The 23278-nt window shown below is 36.5% G+C and overlaps 1 protein-coding gene across 1 annotated transcript in view; it reads left to right on the forward strand.

Annotated features, from left to right (window-relative positions):
- Nucleotides 1-23278, forward strand: part of ZNF385D (zinc finger protein 385D) — a 910525-nt gene that overhangs the window by 180749 nt on the left and 706498 nt on the right. The window contains exon 2 of the mRNA XM_066244601.1: nt 20894-21112. Coding sequence (XP_066100698.1) covers nt 20894-21112 — 219 coding nt within the window. The remainder of the gene's footprint in view (nt 1-20893; nt 21113-23278) is intronic.

Genomic DNA, 23278 nt, shown 5'->3' on the forward strand with positions numbered 1-23278 from the left:
CACCTGTAAGTGACCACATTTTAAAAAGTCTGTATAATATACTACTGAAAAGTATATTTAGCCTGACCTGTGCTGGCTCAGTGGATAAAGTCGACCTGGAATGCTGAGGTCACTAGTTCAAAGCCCTGGGTTTGCTCAGTTAAAGGCACATATGGGAGTTGATGCTTCCTGCTTCTTCCTACCTTCTCACTCCCTTCTCTCTCTCTCTCTCTCCTTTTTAAAATGAATAAATAAAATATTTTTTAAAAAGTATATTTAACTAGACCAATAATAATTATCTAACCCAATTAACAATATAGAAAGCCGTTTCTGCTTTGCACTTTCTATGCTTATAAAGCAAATAGTAAAAACATGGTGCTTAATTTAATTCACTGTGCTAAATCAACAGCAGCTGAATAATAAGAGTTATGGGGGGAGGAAACTTCTTTGAATATGAGTTTTAGGTATTTTTTTCAACCACTTTTTGTAAATTTTAGAATTTTGCAGAATATCCTTTGTAAATATTCACTGTAAAATGTTAGGTCATGTCATTGTTATTTTTATTTATTTTTTTATTTTTATTTTTATTTTTATTTTTTTTCATTTTTCTGAAGCTGGAAACGGGGAGAGACAGTCAGACAGACTCCCGCATGTGCCCAACCGGGATCCACCCGGCACGCCCACCAGGGGCGACGCTCTGCCCATCAGGGGGCGATGCTCTGCCCCTCCGGGCGTTGCCATGTTGCGACCAGAGCCACTCTAGCGCCTGAGGCAGAGGCCACAGAGCCATCCCCAGCGCCCGGGCCATCTTTGCTCCAATGGAGCCTTGGCTGCGGGAGGGGAAGAGAGAGACAGAGAGGAAAGCACGGCGGAGGGGTGGAGAAGCAAATGGGCGCTTCTCCTGTGTGCCCTGGCCGGGAATCGAACCCGGGTCCTCTGCACGCTAGGCCGACGCTCTACCGCTGAGCCAACCGGCCAGGGCTCATTGTTATTTTTAAAAAGCTGAATTTATATTCCAAATTAAATATAAGAACAGAGAGCTATCCATGTAGGGAAAAACAAAGGCCTTTATCTGTGTCATTACTTGTCCTTTCCTATGTATGGATGCGTTTAAATGATTGAAACTTGACCAGAAAATCCTGGAGAAGCACATAATTCATTGCGATCAGTTTTATATATATATCAATATTTAATTTTACCTCAATTCCAAGGTTCTGCAGACAGTTCTGCAGAAGAGGGCTTTTTTGGTATCACTAGGTTACTATTTATGTAACCTTGAGCCTTTAGACTTTATGATACCATATTAGCGACTGCTTTGTGAATTTGTGGCTACTAAGCATTACACTCAATAAGCACAGCAAAATCCTTAACCCATATATTTGGAGAAATTACTTCTAGATACTTCAAAAATAACCTTCTTCTCATTTAAAAAGATGAACTCAAGGTAACCAATGTATGAATTAAAAAGAAATTATCAACAAAAAAAGAACTATTCTTAAAAAATCTATTTGCTATACCTCATACGTGCAGCTATCATTACAGAGGGCACAAGTCAAAATAAAATTAATACACACTGCGGGATCTGGGCCCAGGGGATATGTTATATCATGAAGAGAATGTCAGTCTAACTTCAAATTTCTCATCTTGTAGATTTGCTCTTCAACTTCTACTATATTTGAATATTATTAATATATTTGCCCACAAGTTTTAGAAAACACTCCTCAGCTGCGGTGTAAAAATCGCAAACTATGATGGCCACACTTACCAACAATACTGTTTTTATTGCTTTATTACACCCACTGGGCCATTTTTATTGTTGAATTTAATCAGTAAGTGTTCATTTCCAAGCAATGCAAACACATCAGGGCAAAAGTGTGTTAGAATTAGTAAAGAATGACAGATGGCATATGAGGGTTGGCATATATATAGCTCTGTAAGTACAGCTCACTTTCTAGGATAGCCTAATATCATTTGGAAGGCAGTGTTTGTGCTTTTTAAAAATTTTAAATGAGAGGCAGGGGGGGCAGAAGGACAGACTCCCGCATGCACCCCAACTAGGATCCACATGGCAAGCCCACTAGGGGGCGATGTTCTGCCCATCTGGAACCACTGCTCTGTTGCTTGGCAACTGAGCCATTTTAGTGCCTGAGGTGAAGCCGTGGAACCATCCTCAGCACCCAGGGCCAACTCACTCGAACCATTCAAGTTATGGCTGTGTGAGTAGAAGAGAGAGAAGGAGGAAGGGCAAGGGTGGAGAAGCAGATGATTGCTACTCCTGTGTGCCCTGCCTAGAAATCAAACCCAGGACTTCCACATGCCGGCCAATGCTCTACCCCTAAGCCAACTGATCAGGGCCTAGTGCTTGTGCTGAATGAACAATAGAACACATTCAAGAGCAGGTGTGGATTTAATGGTGGGCGCACTGGGTATGCACCTGGGTCCCAAATTCTGAAGGGCCCTGTAAAACCCCAACTTTATACTTTTTTCTAATGACATCAAGTTTAAGGGGCCCAATGTTTTCTTCTCTGTTCAGGGCCTTAACCAATCTTAATCTGCCTTTTCAAGAGGACACAAGGCAGTATAGAATGGTCTACTTCAAGGGTCCCCAAACTACGGCCCGCGGGCCGCATGCGGCCCCCTAAGGCCATTTATCCGGCCCCCACCGCACTTCCGGAAGGGGCACCTCTTTCATTGGTGGTCAGTGAGAGGAGCATAGTTCCCATTGAAATACTGGTCAGTTTGTTGATTTAAATTTACTTGTTCTTTATTTAAAATATTGTATTTGTTCCCGTTCTGTTTTTTTTTTTTTTTACTTTAAAATAAGATATGTGCAGTGTGCATAGGGATTTGTTCATAGTTTTTTTTATAGTCCGGCCCTCCAATGGTCTGAGGGACAGTGAACTGGCCCCCTGTGTAAAAAGTTTGGGGACCCCTGGTCTACTTAGTTCCCTTATCTATTCACTGCTGCTTCCGTAGTTGTCAAGCCAAATGTTGTAGAGCTATTTAAATTAGACTTAGTACGATCACCCAAAGAGAGATCCGCAAGTCTAAAAGTGTAAAATTTATGATGGTGAGGACAATAAAGATTTGTATTCTTGAAACACCTTTCTCTAGATAATGAAATGTGTCCTCTTATCAAACTCCCTCCCTCCCTCTTTTACGTCTCCCTGCTCCTGATTCAAATCTCCCCTTGGTTATCACTTTGCCTTTTAAATGGAATTTTGAATGCTCTGATTTGTCACAGGTCTATGAAATTAAATGCTATTTTAAAAATGTGCATGGGCATATATGTAGATGTGTGTGTATGTGTTTGTGTGTGTATATATATTCATATATGAAGAAAGATGAAATCATTGAAAGAGAGCTTTTATATTTTACAAGTTGGTTTTTATAAATTAATTAAGATAAAATAATTCTGAACCACCCAAAGTGCCCCATTAGTTAACATGAACTTGAAAAATAGGTATATATTACCAATTAATTGAAAAACGTAAGGTGTTGATTAGTGCTTAGCGATCTTATTTTACTAGCTCTCAAGAACATCAATGACTACAGTTTATACAGTCTTCATGATGCCAGTTAAGAGTTGCTGCTAGGTAAAGGTATGAAATAAGAAATCTAGGTAAGGGATGGCCATCTACTTTCTTAAGAATTTACACACTCCTCTTTAGCGTGAGGGAGTTTTAGATTGTAGGATTTCCTCATTTGTTATAATCTAGACTGAAGAAAGCATTAGGCTCTGACGCTAGAACCAGAGCCTGAGTTCAAAGCCCAGCTCTTCCACTTATTGGCTGTGACTCAGTTTCCTTCTCTGTGAAACGAGTTAATTATAAAATCTACCTCACTGGCAACATTTTGAGTGTTAAATGAATTGATGTTTGTAGTGTTTCTTTTGTTTTCTTTCGTTGTTTTTTTTTTCCCAGAGAGGCAGGGAGAGATAGAAATATAGAGCTGCTCCTGTATGTGTCCTGACTGAGGAATCAAGCCAGCAGCCTCCTTGCTCCAGGACAATGCTCAAACCAACTGAACTGTCCAGCCAAGGCAATTTTGTTTTTTGTTTTTTTTGAGACAGAGAGAGGAAGGGAGCAAGAAGGAAGGGGGAGGGGAAGCGTTCATTTGTTGTTACACTTAGCTGTGCATCATTGGTTGCTTCCCATGTGTGCCCTGACTGGGGATTGAACCTGCAACCTTGTTTCAGGAAGACACTCTTAACAGACGGAACTAACCGACCAGGGCCTAAAGTGTTTCATCAGTATATGGCACCTAGTATATATACTACATAAGTGTTTCTAAATTATTAGTTTAAAAAAAAACACCAAAACCCCTGATATTTGCATTAGTGTTATTTATAAAATACCAATTAATTGTGAACACATTTCAAATATGGTATTGGTGCCAAGTTCTCAGGACACTTGTCTTTAACAAGACTATTTTATAAGTACTGTGTGTGTGTGTATGTGTGTGTGTGTGTGTGTGTGTGTAATAAGAATATAAAATGAATTAAGACACCAGAATTTCAGTAGGCAATTATGGCCACAGGACCAAAAGCATATCAAAGTCCTATGATTCATTCATTTCTCCCTTGTGGTACAATAAAGAAAACCAGATCAAAATCTAAAGGTTGCTTAGTGTTCATGTTATCAGGACAGGGAGAGTTAAATCAACCAAGAGTTTTATGATATCAGGACATTGACGCTTGCAGTATCTCTCATAACAAAAATGATCATAACAATGGCCAGTTCTCGTCTATAGGGATGGTGTCCCGGACAGTGCTTTAATAGATCTAGGTGACTTGTCTCTCTGACTATTTCACATGCTTTCCTGGTTGACCAATCCTTTTAAGTCAATATTCCTTCATATATCTGAGTGCCTTTTTAAGTTAATTCAAGTTACCTCAACTTGTGCTAGCCTAGGAGCGTTCTTTATCTTCATTGTAACTTTGAAAATCTCTTTTCTGATTCATAGTGTATGGATTTCAAAGGTTACTTCTTCAGAGACTTTTCTTATTTTCAAGAAGCCTCACTTTTTAAATTCTTTGCACATTGGGTAAATCTTCTTAATTAAATAATCAGGTCGTAAAACTTAGTTGAATTTTGACATACTTAAAAGAATGGGATCATCTGACCAGGAAAGTTTCAAGTTATGCCTGTTTCTAATTTTGCAAAGTATTACTATTAAAAGTTGCATTAAGATAAGCCAGCAGGGTGGTAGAGCATTGGCCTCTTGTGCGGGAATCCCGGGTTCGATTCCCAGCCAGGGCACACAGGAGAGGCGCCCATCTGCTTCTCTACCCCTCCCCCTCTCCTTCCTCTCTGTCTCTCTCTTCCCCTCCCGCAGCCGAGGCTCCACTGGAGCAGAGTTGGCCCAGGCGCTGGGGACGGCTCCGTGGCCTCTGCCTCAGGCGCTAGAATGGCTCTGGTTGCAACAGAGCAATGCCCCAGATGGGCAGAGCATCGCCCTCTGGTGGGCATGCCGGTTGGATCCCTGTCAGTCGCATGAGGAAGTCTATCTGGCCACCTCCCCGTTTCCAACTTCAGAAAAATACAAATAAATAAATAAATAAGCCAGTAGGAGTTTAGTATAAATGTCTTTCATGCTAATTTCTGTGATTGCCCTGTCCTTATGTAATATAGAGTTCTCTAGTGACAACAGGTTACTTATAGAGACAGCAGTAAACTCTTTTTCTTCTGGACAAATTTCAGATGCAACAGCCTCTTTTCCAGGTGGAAAAGGACTCTTCTAAAAATAAAATTTACGTGAATGCTGAAAGGTTTGCATCATGTTTGTATCTGTGAATTATTTTGAGAAAAAATAAATAGTGTCCCTAGACATACTTTTTGCACATGGAATTGTAGTCTAGCTTTCAGTAAGGCTGCAATAAAAGTTGTATATATTACCAATAAGCATGACTGAGTTAGAAATGAGTATGAGGCTGAGAATACAATATCTAAATATTTACCTACTACATCATTTCATTTGGCTTAAATACTTTCTTAGTATTCTCTTTCTCTCCTAGTTCAATTGTTGTTCTATATGTTTATATCCCAACATTCATAATTTTAAAGTTTCCACAGCCTTTTCCATTTGCATCTCTAGTACTTTGGATCAGATAAAATAGATCGCTTTCTCACTTGGCAAATTATAGTTGCAAGGCACTGAAATTGATAGTAAATATCATTCAATGTATAGCAAATTAGAATTACCCAAGGTTTTTTTTTTAATATCCATATAGCACTACCATAAATTTAAACATCAGGAATATACAAATGGTAAGTCTATACAATCTTGGAGGATAAACAGACTTCATAGCAATCTTGTCCACCTCCTCATGCTTGACTCTTGGGCCACGAAGACGTTGTTTAAGTGGTTTATGCTGAGAGGCATCAATCAAACGTCTCATAAATTAACATAAACAATTGCTGAAGATGTAAGATCTATAAAATTAGAAAGAAATCAAATGAGAAAATATATGTAAAAATAGTTTACCAACCCTTGAAATATAAACAAGTATCAGATTAAAAAATTATTTGAAAGGCAAAGCACCACATTGCACTGAGGTCAACAATGGTGATATCAGCATGAGTGTAAACTACCTCTTTACCAAAGGGAGCTACATTTCATAGCATTAGAAGGGAACAGAGGTCACTTGCCCACTCTTTTCATTTTACAGAAATGAAAAAGAACCGGAGGGGTGAAGGGTTTTCTGGAGACTTACACCACTGGCAAATATTAGGATCTGCACGCTTCAATGAGACTTGTTCTTTATAAAACTACTGTGAACTCATGATCAGCACTCTATAAATGGTTTTTGGATTCACCAGAGACTTGGAGTTGATATTTAGATAAAATCCAGGTATTATAAAGTGAAACTTGTGGTTTTGTATCCCACATCTCTTAAATAAACTTGATTTAAATATGGAGACTTTTTTAAAATTAACACTTCTCAGATTATAAAAGTGAAATAACAAAAAGATGAACTCTGTATATTATTGAAAACTGAACTAAAGAAAAAACTGAAGCTACAAATAAAGTGAAAAAATAATTTATAATCCCAAAACCAATATTTTGTTACATTCTATTTCAATTACAAAGCAACATTCAAAGGGAGAATTATAGTTTATTTGCATACTGAAATTAGTTTTTAAAATTAAAATATATTTAGCAATGGTGGAATGTAAATTACCTTTATAAGGAACTTTTTATTTCATGAAGAATTCTTGTTTTTGAAACTTTTTATTCTCTGGAGATCAAAGCACTGAAAAAGAACAGAAACCATACTTTTCCCTTTAGAAGGATTTAATTTTAACTACACTAGATAAACGAAAACTCTATAACAAAACAAATGAAGTGCAATGACAGAACTTTCTTCCTTGATATTACTGTATGTAGCCTAAATTCTTCACACCATAGTTTAAACTCATTATTTTTCTTTCATTAATAGAAATAGACATGCTGAAAACCATCTTCAATTTAATAATATTTCCTTATATATTTTAAGACCATTATTAAGTTTCTTCTTAGTCTTCTTTTTAGATCTAAGAATCTAATTTTTTATCACTTAAAATTATAAATCTACTCTAATGTTTCAGTGGTCCTCATATTTCTTATAGATCTTTATTCATATCTATCAAGCTTTTATTTGGAACTCAACTCTAAATACAACACATTTAAAAAACTTGACTATAATGAAATTTTTCCTAAAGTCTTCTACATATTAAAAAAAATCTCTATTGCATTGCATTTATTTTGTCTCAAATTTACCATCCTATATTGCTTTATCATTTATAAAAACTGCTATGGCCCTGGCCAGTTGGCTCAGTGGTAGAGTGTCGGCCTGGCGTACAGGAGTCCCAGGTTCGATTCCCGGCCAGGGCACACAGGAGAGGCGCCCATCTGCTTCTCCACCCCTCCCCGTCTCCTTCCTTTCTGTCTCTCTCTTCCCCTCCCGCAGCCAAGGCTCCATTGGAGCAAAGCTGGCCCCAGTGCTGAGGATGGCTGTGTGGCCTCTGCCTCAGGCGGTATAATGGCTCTGGTTGCAGTAGAACAATGCCCCAGATGGGCAGAGCACCGCCCCCTGGTGGGCATACCGGGTGGATCCCGGTCTGGCGCATGCTGGAGTCTATCTGACTGCCTCTCCGTTTCCAACTTCAGAAAAAATGCAAAAAACAAACAAACAAAAACCTACTATAATTTTACAAAGTTATTTTCAATTTTGATTCTTCTTACAGGGTCTAGAATTATTAAGTTCTACAAACTTAATTGACAGACTTCAAGTTTATCAATTAGATTAAAAAATATGTTAAATGGGAGATTGCATCATAGTTTCAGTTTCATCCTCTTTAAAATGGTTTTATACTTCTCCCTAAGTGAAATTTGACAATTATATATTAGTCGATGTATCTAGTATAACAAATAACCTTTTTATCCTATATGACAAATTGGACCAAATTGTGGATTTGTACCCCGAGCTGTTGTTGAGTGTGTGAAACTGGACCCAGGCTCTGGAGAAAAGGGGGTCATGATTGCTTGGTGGTATTGACCATGGCTGTACATCAGGTGACCTAGATCAGAATGGGAGAAATTATTTATTTTTTATCTGTTTTACATGCTTTCTGTGTTTAGGGTTAAGGATAGAGCTGAGATACTTTGAAGCATGTGAAAAAAAATGACTTAAATAACTTTTAAAAAGTTGAGGCAATAGGTTGTTGTGGGACTTTTTCCTTGGGACACAAATACATTTCCTGAAAATTTGGGTTAATTTCGATTTCACTCTTAATTAATGTGGAGGAGTTAGGTGGTGTATTAGTTATGTATTGCTATGTTAGCACAGCAAATTTAATGGCTTGAAACAGCAATGATTTATTATTTCATAGCTCCTGAGCATCAGGATTTCAGACATTGATCAGCTGGGTCCTCTGGGTCCTCGGCCAGCTTGCAGCTCATGAGCAAAAACAGAGAAGTTCAAGTATTGACCGGATGGCTGGTTAAAACGCTCTGACGCAAGGGTCAAATTACTCAATGACAAACCAGTTACTTTGTGCGGTCTTACAGGTTTAGAACAAAATGGCTCTACAGAAAATGTATCATCTGAGAGCATACGGTAAATGTTCGTATGAAATACTGAATAAGAAAACTGATGAAGGGAAGTTATGGTGGATCTTTTGGATGCTTTTAGGTTTCCAGAAGTTGGTTAGCAAGGTATCAACCAGGGATGTGGTCTCATCTAAGGTCTGGCTGGAGAAGGAACCACATCCTCCTTACTCAAGTGGTTTTTGGTAGCATTCAGCTGTTCATGATGGCCTCAGTTTCTTCCTGCCTGTTGGCCAGAGACTCCCCTAAGCTCCTTGCTAGGTGTTTCTCTTCATAGGGCAGCTCTAACAAGGCAGCTTGAGTCTTCAAAGCAAGGGAAAAGAATGTCTCTTCTCACAAGATCACCATTACCTTCTTATGTAACATACTCCTGTACACCCCATACATCTAAACACATGTTATCACATCCCCTTTACCCTGTTCTATTGGTGGAAGCACGTGACAGGTTCTCCGTACGCCCCAGAGGAGTCAACTATGCAACATCTGGCTACCATGAGATAGAAATCATAGGGCCCATCATAGAGACATTATGTTTGCCACTATTGGAATGCACTAATTTTCTAGGAAACTTTTTCTTGGTATGAGAAAATATTCTCAAACAGCAAAAAGATATTCTGAATCATTAGTAGTATTCGTTCTACTCCTCTGAATTCAAGAAAGGGGGAAATGTGAAACATTGAACTAAGAGTAATTATGTGATTCATAAGAATGGTTATGATAAAACTGAATGCTGATAACATCATGCTAAGTTTATATTATAAAAAGGCAACCGTTGAAATCACCAAAATATCAAAATACATTTTAAGAACATAGAGTCTTATGGGGGGAAAAAAGGCAAGAAAATCCTGGGACTTTAAGCATTATGAATAAAAAAGAAGGCAAAGCTGTTTCTTAAAATAAACTAACAACTTAAGCATCCAGTTGCTGAATTTGCAAGCCTAAATCTTTTTTTTTTCAAGTGAGAGGAGGGGAGATAAACAGACTCCTATGTGCTCCCTGACAGGGATCTACCCGGCAACCCCTGTCTGGGGTCTATGCTTAAATCAACTAAACTATCCTCGGCACCCAAGACCAATGCTGGAATCAATCAAGCCACTGGCTGTGGGAGGGGAAGAGAGAGAGAAGAGGGACAGGAGAGAAGCAGATGGTTGCTTCTCATATGTACGCTGACTGGGAATTGAACCCGTGACGTTTGCAGGGCGGACCAGGCAGGGCTGCAAGCCCAAATCTTAATCACAACAAATACTACAGTTTTACCCTTCTTCCACATGTAACTAACTGATCATCAAAAGTCATCCTAAAGCTCCTATAACCCATAGTTTCACCCTCAAACTCCACTCAGAACTTGGATATTTGCTTCTGTGATGTGCTAATATCCTAAAAGAGTGCTAAACACAGAGGAGGTGCTTAAAATACATTTGTTGCATCACTTTTCAAAGATCTTCAGCGATCGCCTAGTCTGTTCCTGATAAAACTTTCACCAGCTATAAGCCAAAACAATCTCTAATTTAGGTCTCCAAAAGTTTTTCTGGGGCATACCACTCTTAAGTTTTATATAAGCTGTTTTAAGGGCAAAGTAGGATATAGATGAAAGCACAAAGATATTTGGTACATTCTCAAGGGAACAAGTTAATTTTTAAAGTAGACTCATAAAAAATATATATGACCTGGAAACTCAAGAGCACAGCGCATAATCCAACCTCAACATTTCTGCTAGAATGGCATGAACACTGGGTGGCATAAATACGGGTGTCATATTTTGCCAAAGAGGCCCTCAGGACACGCCTGATTCAAGAAGAGATTCCTAAAATAAATTAAAAATAAAGCCGTCAATTGGACTTTGATACACTGAGTGATAACTTTAACTCCATTGAAATTTAAGACATATCTGACCTATTATTGAATATAGGTTCAAATTAAAGAATGACTTTTTTTTTCAAAAAAGTATTGCCTTTATTTTAATTTTGAGATTACAAAATAAGCTCTTGTTTGGTCTCAGAAAATATTTTTGCCATGAACTCAAGATGAGTCACTTGAAAAGTAAGGTACGATTTTTTTTTTTTATCTGAGGTTTCAAAATAAAAATTTTAATTGAGATTACAATTTTAAAAGCTTACTGTTTAAACAAAGGAAAGGAATACATTTTCTTTCTCATCCTGCCTCTCCTGGTTTAATTTTTATATGTGAATCCAGGATTATGCAGTAAAAGTTCCTTCACCTTGTGAAAACCATAATCTTACTGAAAATGACAACTTTAGTTTGGTGCCATGATATCATAAAGACTATAAGTGAAGTAACAATCCATTAACCTTGATTTGTCTCATGTAATCTTCTATAATATCATTTTATTATGATAAAAGGGAGATATTACAATTAAAATGTCCTCATTTAAAAAGTTCACAAGTAATATTTAAGTCAGGGGGCTATATTAAAAAAATGCTGCTTATTAATAAAAAATGTTTATGATAACATATGGTTGATTTACATTGCTTTTCTGACTTTCCTCCAATTTATCTTTAAAGTCTGATTATTATAGCTACCTTTTTGTGAATTTATGTGGAATACATTAGATATTATTATTATATATATATATATGCTACTAAAGCTGAATAATGTGCAGTAAATATATGTGTGTATTATGTATTTACAAAATTACGGTAATGCTATTTTTATGCCTAGTGTTATGGGAATCTCCTGATAGTGTAGTTTTAATTTTAAATTCATACTGCACTCTAGTGGGGAATGAGATCAATGCCAAGTTCTTCTGGTGTTGCTACTTCACAGCGTTAATTATGAACTATTTACATTTAAAAGTGAAATGTAGAGGAATTCTGTAGTGTATAATTTTCTCATGGCGAAATGCTATAAATATAATTAATATATTATTTGTATAATATTTTAATATTTAAACAGTACAGTGCCATATGATTTTGTTGCTAACTAGTTAGGAAAACTGAAGAAAGCTCATTACCAAAATATACTGCTCACAAAAATTAGGGGATATTTTATAACTTCATATTCATTTTAAAATATCTCCTAATTTTTATGAGCAGTACGTTTGACTTCCAGTAGTATATTTGAAATATATATACATGTATATATAGATGTATTTATACTGTGTAATTCCTAACATAAGAAATACTGAATAAAAGTTAACCCTTATTGTTTTTTCTACCAAAAAGTCAAAAGAATGACAACTTTTTCTGCTAAATTTCAAGTGAGCATTAGATTTTTAAATATTTGCTTATCATGTTTCAATTAAAAAATAAAGCTTAATTTTATGAAGCAACTTTATTTCAACTCTACGCAGGCACTTTTGTCTGCACTAGAATCACCTTTTGAAAACCTAATCGTTTTCATTTTGTCTAATTATTTTTCAATTGAATGAATGCTTTTAAAATTCATATATAATGTCATCTCTGGAAAATTTATTGCAAGTAATCAGCATTCAATCACATAATAGTATTTTTTAATCATTTCAATCTACAAATGCTTTTTCATGATCTTCACAAATTTTTAATAAATTTTAAGATGATGCTTTAAAGGTTTTTCCAAAATGACATCTTACAATTACATTTGTGAGATCATGTTCTCACAAATAATTGCTAAATTTTTTTTATATTTTTTACCTTCTTTCTTACTGAGCCAGTCAAGAAAAATTGCATAAGAACTACAAACCCTGTATAATTTGTACAGATTGTACAAAGTATAACTTTTCTTCAGTAGAATGGTCTAGATTGATATGTCTTTTGCAAACAGTGCTCTTTTAAAAAAACATAATAAGGCTATTGACAAAGCTCTTAATAATATAATAGAGTCTCTAGGGAATTCAATATCAGTAGATTCTCCTTTTAGAAAGAGAATATTTGAGAACACACTCACTGTCTTACCTTTGGGCAATATTTAGACCTTTTATTTTCTCAAAGAAATTGATTTTGAAAGAACTAGCAAAAATTTGTCACCTGTTTTCCTCTGTATAAATACTGTTAAAACTCAGAGACTTAAAACATTATCAAATAAGCACAGGATTCCTCCCTCCCTCCCTCTCTCTCTCCCTCCCTCCCTTTCTCTTTCTCTTTCTTTTCTTTTCTTTTCTTTTTTCTTTCTTTCTTTCTTTCTTTCTTTCTTTCTTTCTTTCTTTTCTTTCTTTCTTTCTTTCTTTCTTTCTTTCTTTCTTTCTTTCTTTCTTTCGTCTTCCTTCCTTCCTTCCTTCCTTCCTTCCTTCCTTCCTTCCTTCCTTCCTTCCTTCCTTCCTTCCTTCTTCCCTCCCTCCCTTCCTCCCCCCTTCCTTCCTTCCTTCCTTCCTTCCTTCCTTCCTTCCTTCCTTCCTTCCTTCCTTCTTTCCTTTCTTTCTTTCGTAGTTAGTTCTCATCCTCCCTAACCAGTCATTTCCCAAGTATATCACTAAATATTCATAGATCTTTCTTTTTTTCTTTTAGGCAAAAAATTACTGCTAGATACACTGTCAAACCAAGATTTCAGAAGCGTAATATTGTTTTTGCCCACGATTTCTGGGAACAAGTCTCTACTACATGTGTTGTACTATATATAAGTCCTTGTCTACCTTATTTAAAAAAATTATAGTGGAAGAAGTCATTGCAAAAACAAAACAATTTTAGTTTAGTTTACTTAAGTCACTTACAGTTGTATGACTCCGTAGCTTCTTTTAAAAACTTTTTAAAAATAAATACTATTTTTGTAATATGGTTTATTGTGCTTTAAACTTTATGTTAGCTGATGTCATCTACTGATATTTCATTATTGGTTCAAATTATAGAACCTCAAGGTTCTTGGAGAATTAAGAGGGTTACCATTTTGACAGGGTAGCAGATCTAAGAACAAGGGATAGAACCAATCAAGGACAAAACCATGAAACCTCACTTTGTAACTTTGAAATAAAACATTGAAATTTTTGTAGGGAAAATTTTCTACTTAATTAAATCAAGTATTGCTGTCAACTAATATACACTCTTTTAGATACTTTAATTTTGTATTGATGGTTGTGTTAGTTGAAATACTAAACAAAAACTGAAGTTTATGAATTCTTATGTGGAGATTGGCTGGATAACACTGTATACGTGTGTGCATGTGTGCTTGTGTTTGTGACTAGCTCATTATTCATATTGATTGGAACAAATTGTAAATAGACACAGGGACTCAGTGGATGTATATTAGAGTTTTTGTTGATAGGTTTGTCGGTTAGTTATTTAGTAAGCAAAGTTGAAATAGAGAAAATGGTGTGGAACCATGGTCCATAATGGATTTCCCACCCTTTTCTTTCTGAATTGTGTTTACACTGCAGCAGTTATAGGGCAGCTGGAGAATTCTGAGCCTTCCATTCGGGAATGCAAAACCATGCCGGTGTAAGTTAATATATGGCAACTGAGAAAACAAAAGAATGTAATTCTAGGCTAATTTTGAAATGTACAGCCAAGACAGTGGGCCACACATGGGGCAGTGATCCTTTCCCTCAACTTTCCAACCACACAGTTTTCTTTTTCTGTCATGGAAATGAAAGAACAAGAGATGAAGAAAAGAAGGGGAGCTGCTTTCTCAGTTTGATTCCCCAGGGCACTTCACAAGTTATAAAAATGGAGAAATTCCTGTTTTATGTCTCAAGGAGAGAAACAGAGCATGGTCCCTGCCCTGTTCCCCAACTTTTCTTTTCTTTTCTTTTCTTTTCTTTTCTTTTCTTTTCTTTTCTTTTCTTTTTAGTGTCTGTGCTAAGGCATGTTGTTTTTAAAAAGCATTTAGTAAGGTGACACTTGGTTAACAAAATTATACAGGCTCCAAGTACCCAATGCCACAACACATCTCTGTACACCATATTGTGTGTTTAGCCCCCCACAAGTCAACTCTTCATCCATCACCACACTCCACCCCACCCCACCCCCATGGCACATACTAGAATCAACCAATCTATGGATAAATAAGTGGAACATATATATTCCCTAACTTAAAAAATAAACTTTTTGTCCTGGCCGGTTGGCTCAGCGGTAGAGCGTCGGCCTGGCGTGCGGGGGACCCCGGTTCGATTCCCAGCCAGGGCACACAGGAGAAGCGCCCATTTGCTTCTCCACCCCCCCCCTTCCTCTCTGTCTCTCTCTTCCCCTCCCGCAGCAGAGGCTCCATTGGAGCAAAGATGGCCTGGGCGCTGGGGATGGCTCCTTGGCCTCTGCCCCAGGCGCTAGAGTGGCTCTGGTCGCAGCAGAGCGATGCCCCGGAGGGGCAGAACATCGCCCCCGGTGGGCAGAGCATCGCCCCTGGTGGGCGTGCTGGGTGGATCCCAGTCAGATCCCCGGTCAGGCGCATGCGGGAGTCTGTCTGACTGTCTCTCCCCATTTCCAGCTTCAGAAAAAAAAAAAGTTTATTTTTTTATTTTTTATTTTTTTATTTTTTAGTGAGAGGAGGGGAGGCAGAGAGATAGACTCCTACATGTGCTTCCACCGGGATCCACCCAGCAAGCCCACTAGGGGGCAATGCTCTGCCTATCTGGGACCCTTGCTCTGTTACAATCAGAGCCATTTTTTAGTGCCTGAGGTGGAGGCCATCCTTAGTACCCAAGGCCAACTTGCTCCAGCCTTTGAGCCATGGCTGTGGGAGGAAGAGAAAGAGAGAGAGAGAGAGAGAGAGAGAGAGAAGGGGAAGGGGTAGAGAAGCAGATGGTTGCTTTTCCTGTATGCCCTGACTGGGAATCAAACCCAGGACTTCCACACACTGGCTGATGCTCTACCACTGAGCAAACCAACCGGGGCCAAAATAAACCTTTTGTTTTAGAATGGTTTTAGATTTACAGAAAAGTTGCCACACTAGTGGAATTACTGTATACCTCAACTCCCCAGTTTCCTCTGTTGTTGACATGTTGGATTAGTTTGGTGTAGTTGTCACAATTAATAACTCATTACTACTACTGAAACTCTCTACTCTATTGGGCTTGCGTTAGTTTGTTTCACCCAGTGTTCTTGTACTGTTCCACAGTCCCATCCAGGATACTATTTATGTTTATTTAGTCTTAATATTTCCTTAGGCTACTCTGGGCTGTGGTTATTTCTCAGACCTTCCTTGTTTTTGATAACCTTGACAGTTGTCAGGAATGATGGTGAGGTCTTCGGTCAAATGTCACCTCTTTTGAGTTTGTATGATGTTTTTCTCAGTACGTGACTTGGGTTATGTGTTGTTATGAGGAAGACCTCACTGGTGAAGTGCCACTCTCAAAACGTCATATCCGGGGAACACCCATCAACATGACTGTCAGTGTTGTTAGCCTTGATTGCATGGATAAGGCCATGTTTGCAAGGTGTCTGCACTGTGCAGTTGCTCTTCTTTACTCTTTCTGTACTGCATTGTTTGGAAGCAAGTCACTAAGCATAGTGTACACTTAAAGGATTGTGAGTTATACCCCGTCCCTCCTTGAGGGGAGGTGTATCTATTTATAATATTTGAAATATTTTCATCTGCTGCTTTTTATCTTCTCCTCCCTTTTTAATATCAGTATATCCTCATTGATTTTTATCTTGTGGTATGGATAATAATCCAATAATATGCTATTTAGGTTATTGTTCTAGCATTGGTTAATTGGGGCTCCTTCAGTTGCCTTTTGTATTTATTCCTCAATTTTTGATTATTAATTAGTTGAGTTATATCAATGTTAGGGTCTACCAGGGGCATGGCCTGTTACCCTGGGGGTGGGGTGGGAAAGACAAGGTAAGCATTTTTCAGGGAAGTTTTGATACCAAAAGCTGGTGCTTTTGGTACAAGTAGTGGCATTTCAGCTTTTATGTCAGAAGGCTCTCTAGTGAGTCTAAAGAATGGACTATAAATCAATTTCAGGAACAATCTTGCCTCCCAGGGAAATTATTATTCCCAGTTTTAACTTAACTTATGCTTATATACAGAGATTAATGTAGCTTACCAAAAATGAGTTCTTTTATGTATGGCATGTTTTAATTATTTCTATGAATCTATTATATTAACTTAAGTTCCAAAATTTGAAAAATACATACAAGCAAATTCCTAATTTATACACTAATCATCCCCAGGTAATTCAAATTCTTGAATCTATTATATTATGCAGTTTAGAGCCACATTATTACATTAAACAACAGACTTTCATAGTGCCTTAGTGGTTTGGGGGAGGGAGGTTAGGTGGGATAAAAAAATGGGCAAATTGATAAAATTCAGGGGGTTTCAACCAGTTGTCAAAAAGCTATGTATGAACACTGAATTTTTTTTTTTGTCAGTAGAGCTCCAATGAGCAAAATTTCCTCCCCAATATTTAAACATGATAGGTTTACCACAATGGGAATTAAAAGATTACTTCTATAAAGCCTCCGACTTCAGAGAACTGTTCAACACATTACAGCATTATTGCAAAATCTACCAATGTTTTGCAATGTTACACCCAGTCACAAGAATTTATTCAGCAGTCTCTTTTTCTCCTATTGTCCATACCACATAGTTAACATAATTACTTTCAACTTTAACATATTTCCTTTGAGTTGTTGTTCTCGCCCCTCACCCTCCCCGTGCAAAATTAATTGTTGACTCTGGTGACAAGCCTTCATTTTCCTCTGCTAAACATTGGGCAAGGTGAAAATATGAGTCAAGGAAGAAATTACATATATAAGGTCTACTGGAAAGTTCTGTCTGTTTTTGGAATAAAACAAAATACAAATTTTTCTTACCATCAATAAACTTTATTAAATAATATAATTGCCATTATTATTAATGATTTCTTGCCAGCGTGAGGGCAATTTGTATATCTCATTTTTGAAAAATGTTTTATCTTTTGATGTGAAAAATTGAACCAGTGCTTGTGTGATATCTTCTTCATTTTTGAATTTTTTGCCCTTCAAAAAATTTTGTAAGGACAAAAACAAGTGATAATCGGAGGGTGCTAAGTCCGGGGAATATGGTGGATGCGACAGACATGCTTCTGTAGCATTTCTTCCTTGTTGAAATTTGTAAAAATTACAGTGACATAAATGAACTTTATCAGTAGCCATGGGTACACTATCGCTTCACACATAAGACTAACGTGAATCAACTTTGTTTTAGTTAATTTGCTACGTCAGTAGGTATACATTAAGTGATAAAAATAGAGAGGCACACATGCGCCAAATAAACATGTGCTTACGTGTCAAAATTTGTTGTGATAGAAATGGACAGAACTTTCCGGTAGACCTTATATATATGAAAAGTGAAGTGATATGTCACAAGGGCTCAGGTGCTGGGTCTATCTGTACCTAGCTCTGACAAACCTAAACCATTCATTCTATAGACCAGTGATTTTCAAGAGCCACACTGGTACGCCACAAGAGTTTTTAAAATATGTACTACCTGACTGTTTAGTCAGGGGCACTAACCTCTTTTCCCTTACATTGTCAAATACAAAAAATGACACGAGTTAACACACCAATAGTCATCCAGTGTGAATGAATCAAATTATACCCCTCTTTTTTTTTGTTTTCTGGGAAAAACATAATTTTTGGTGTGCAACAGAATTTTAGTAATCAGTTTATATGTGGCATGAGATTAAAAAGGTTGAAAATTGCTACTATAAACTAAAGCTTTACTTTTGGCTTATGTTTTTCAAATGTATGAATTTTTTCATAATAAATGTAATTAGATTTAAAAATTTGAAAATTTAGAAAAAAACTACCTCTAACCCTACCATAAAATATCAACTCCTACTAATGGTTTTCTAAGTATTATTTGTGGTTTACATATTTGTAAACATATTGCATGAAAATTTACATCTTATATTTGTTTTTTACTTGTATGGAAAGAATTTCCAATGTTATAAAGTTTTTCCAATCTGCTTTTATCGTCTATAAAATATCACAGTGATTGCATATATGTATCATCATTTATTCTTTTTCATTACATAATAATATTTGAGATAAAAGACTAAAATTATAAATCAACTCTGAAAAAAATTTTTTGAAATATTCTGAATTCAACCTGGAGTATATACTGAAATTCACTGATTTATATAAAATAGGAAAACTAATATGTTTATATATTTTGCTTTAACTAAAATTATGTGATAATTTTACAAAGTTTCAAAATTTTCTTTTAACTGTGACTATTTCAATTTAATAGTATCCTAATAGGGGCTACCTGAGTAAGAAAGGTCAAGTTTCCTTTTTAGGATGAGGTTAAAATATTTTGAATAAATTAGTCCACATGAAACATGAATTATATACTTAAAAATCTCTTACTCCTTTTAGAATTAAAATAGTGCCTCCATAACCTTGAAGACATAAAAGTGTTGTGTTTGGCTTAAGTTCAGTAGTTGAATTAAAAAAAATTCCTAGCAAATTACTAATTGCATATTATTAACATCATCTGGGCATTTTATCTCATTTGCCTGATTCCAAAGCCTATGTCCTTCCCATCATTATAAGTAGGGTGTGTAATGACAAGGACCATCTTTGTCTTGCTCATCAGTTTATCTTCACCACTTAGAGAGTGCCTGCCACATAGTAGGCATTAATAAATGCACACACATAATGATTGCTTGCTCTGCCAATAATTACAAAGACTATAAAATAAATCCTTGAAAAATATGGAAAATTAGAATAAAGAAATCATATTTGAACCATAACATTTCTTTAAAATTTTATATGGAGAAAGCACAAAAAATTTTTAGAAAAGAGTCATTATTTTCAGTTATTTGTAAATAAATAGTAAAATGTGTATTTCTGCCTGACCTGTGGTGGTGCAGTGGATAAAGCATTGACCTGAAACGCTGAGGTTACTGGTTTGAAACCCTGGGTTTGCTGGTCAAGGAACATATGGGAGTTGATGCTTCCTGCTCCTCCCCCATCTTCTCTCTCTCTTTCTCTATCTCTCTCTCTCCTCTCTAAAAAGGAATAAAGGCTTAAAAAATATACACATATTCAATAGTTTCTTTACTTATTACCATTTTAAGGCCAGAGGTGCTAGAGATGTAATTTGCCCTTTTCTCTTAGATTTGCTTATACAAAGCATGTACTGGTATTTATCTAAAAGTAATATAGCAAATGTAATTTATAGATCAGTTACACATTTAAACCCTGATTATGAGGCTATCTTGAGAATTCAAAGCCTGTTTTGTGCTTCTGATATAAATTATAAAATTTTAGATATTGAACATAATATTTAGATGTTAGCATTTTTGTATAAAGGATGGGGCAAAAATTGGTTTGTAGTTCATATGGAAAAAGACATGCAAGTTATGATTATAGAAATAGCTGTATTAACTATATGTTTTGCTTAAACCTCCTTTTGTACCACCTTGTACTGAGGTTACATCCATCCAGATATAAATGACTTGACTTCATTGCAAGAAATATAAAATTACGAGACATTTATTTAGGTCAAAAGTTGAAATATCTAATACATTACTAAATGCTAGAGAACAAAATGATTAAAAACTTGCAATTTGGAGATGAATGAAAAATGCTTATCCCAACTATACAGTTTATTACCTGTATAACCTAGGCAAGTTCTTTACCCACTCTAGACCTTCCTTTCCTCAGCTTGGAAACAGGGAAACTTAGACGCCTAATATTAACTGAGATAAATGTGATGAACACTTTCAGACTTTTAACACAGTATTTGGCATAACAAAGATAATGTAAAATATTTGCCATTTGTGTTCCATTAAAGAAGCTATTCATTTTTGGATAGTACAAAAGCAACCTAATAAAATGGGAGGAGGTGGGCATTTTAAATTCTCAGTGTCTAGAAGACAATCTTTATTTGCTACCCAATTTAATTATGTAAAGGAACCCAGAAATCTTGATGGGCTTATTTGTAACTTTCTTTGCAACCCTAGATGTCACCTGTGTACAAGATGGAGAGAGTGAGGCTGAATTGTTACCTGATGACTTCGAAGAAAAACCAGAAAGAGAAAAGAAACAGGCTAATTTCACTCTGTGCAGCGTGTGTAACATCCAGCTGAATTCGACCGCTCAAGCCCAGATCCACTACAATGGCAAGTCACATCAGAAGAGGTTAAAACAGCTCAGCAACGGCATGCTGAAGAACGACAACAGTAAGTTTTTCTAAAAATATGGCTCCTCAGTTTTGCATCGTCAACTTAAATTCTTTGTGTAACTGCAGTTGTAAAGGTAAGAGAACGGATTAATTTCTATTTTAAAAAACCTGGAGAAAAAGACATTGAATGAAAGCTTTATTAGCACAGCACATTAAACGGAATAATTTCTCACAGCTTTTTGGAGAAGAGAAAAAAATTTTGTTTGTTGTGTACATCTAACTGTATTAGGGTGTGATCATGACCCACCAGGACATTTGTTATTATTTGATAAAGTTAACCTGCAAGTTTCTTGACATTTGGTTGCCTTTAACTTAGTTGTTTGGAAATGGGCATCCTTTTACATTTCATATAAAACGATATATATTGTTTTTGTATCTTTGTTTTATGTGTTAAACCAAAAACTCTCGTGGCTGACAGATTTTCTGAAAGAAAGCTGTATATTAAACCAAACGCTAGCCTGAGAGGAACCCATTGTGGGGCTTTTGGGCTGATCCTCGTACAGCAGGGCCAGGTGAAAAAGACAAACGTGGCAGCTGTCCTGCAGTGGATGTGCTCTTTTACGGAAACTGTTTGGGGAAGAAAGATGTAAGTTGTTTTGAAACAATGTACATTAGCTGTAGAGAGAGGAGGTGAATGGGGGCTAGTTCTGGAATAGGTCCATAGTCCGTAAGGAAGAAAGTTTGCTCCTTTGGATTGGTGGTGGGCAACAGTCTGGAAAATACATGTGTAAGCAAGAGGTGTGTCATTGGCAACTGGCTGTTCTCTTTAGATCAGGGGTCTCAAACTCAACTCAGCATGTGGGCCGCAGAGCAAGATCACAGCCGTTCAGCGGGCCACACTAGGTCTACAAAAGGCAACTGTTACGCAACACTTTTCTCACTGCAGTTGAAAACAAAAAAAAATCAGTACAACAAGCACAATTGTACATGCAGTTTACTCAGTGTCACAAAACGACCAGAAACTGTAGTTCGCATCACAACTGCTGTTAACTAAGCTAATATCTAGCTAGGGTGCTAGAGAAATGAAAAATACAAGTAGGCCCCTAGGCTTACTTAATTTTATCCAAAATATTTTGAATTTCGTGGATTAGTCTGCGGGCCGCACAAAATTGTTCGGCGGGCCGCATGCGGCCTGCGGCCGCAGGTTTGAGACCCCTGCTTTAGATCATCACAGAAATAGCCACCCGGAATTCGAAGTTCCAGCGTGCATTCAGGAATGTAAGCAGTCTCGGGTTTGCCCTGTACTTGTCACTGATTAACTTCTCTTGTCCCTTCTTCACTCTGGCTTACTGTAATTTGATTTTGGCCATCTTGGAATTTTCTCCTTGTCATACGCATGTTGGGGGCTTCAACTGACTGGCGGATTGAAGCTGATTTGAAAAAAAAAGTTTATCTTTTAAAGTAGTGTTTAACCAATAAAATTGGGTTTATTAATATATACAAATTGTTTAAATTCGCTAGTAGAAATTCATGGTTTAATTACTTTAGATTATTATTTTAAAGTATACATGATTATAGGACTACACAGATTTAAAAAAAATAGCATTTGGGAACAAATGGAAGGTTATCAGAGAAATTATGGAGAGGTGGGGACAGTGAATTCCTGCCTTGGGAACTTTGGAATGCTAAAGCAATAGCAACTACAAAGAGTTACAATGTTATACTCTGGTGGGATGTTTCATGTTTGATAAGTAAGATATACTTTATCAAAATTTTCATGACATTTAAAAGTTGGAATAAATTTTGATCTCTTCAAATATTTGGTAGCCTGAAGGTTTTTAAATATAATTGTGTATTTTTCTTTAAGGTTACCAAATCATGAGAAGAAAAAAAAAGTACATTTTTAAAGCGGAAATTATTTTATCTTGTTTGGGATAATTTAGTGTGAATAAGCTGCAGTATTTTAATAGAACTCCATATTTCTCTTTCTGTTGCATGGCAAATAGTTCATTGTGGATGTTATTGGTCAAAGGGATGTAAAAATAGAAATAGTCATTGGAAGTAATAAACACTGAATTTTATATGCATACAATGAATTAGGAAGGCAAATGAACTTATTGTGTCTAAAAATATATTTCACAGAGTCTATTGTGAAAGTCTTAAGGGAAGTCTATTCCTCATCATTGACATTTAGGTAAAAATCATTTTGAGGACAGAATGATCT

The sequence above is a fragment of the Saccopteryx bilineata genome, chromosome 10, assembly GCF_036850765.1.
Source record: "Saccopteryx bilineata isolate mSacBil1 chromosome 10, mSacBil1_pri_phased_curated, whole genome shotgun sequence".
Taxonomy (NCBI): Eukaryota; Metazoa; Chordata; class Mammalia; order Chiroptera; family Emballonuridae; genus Saccopteryx; species Saccopteryx bilineata.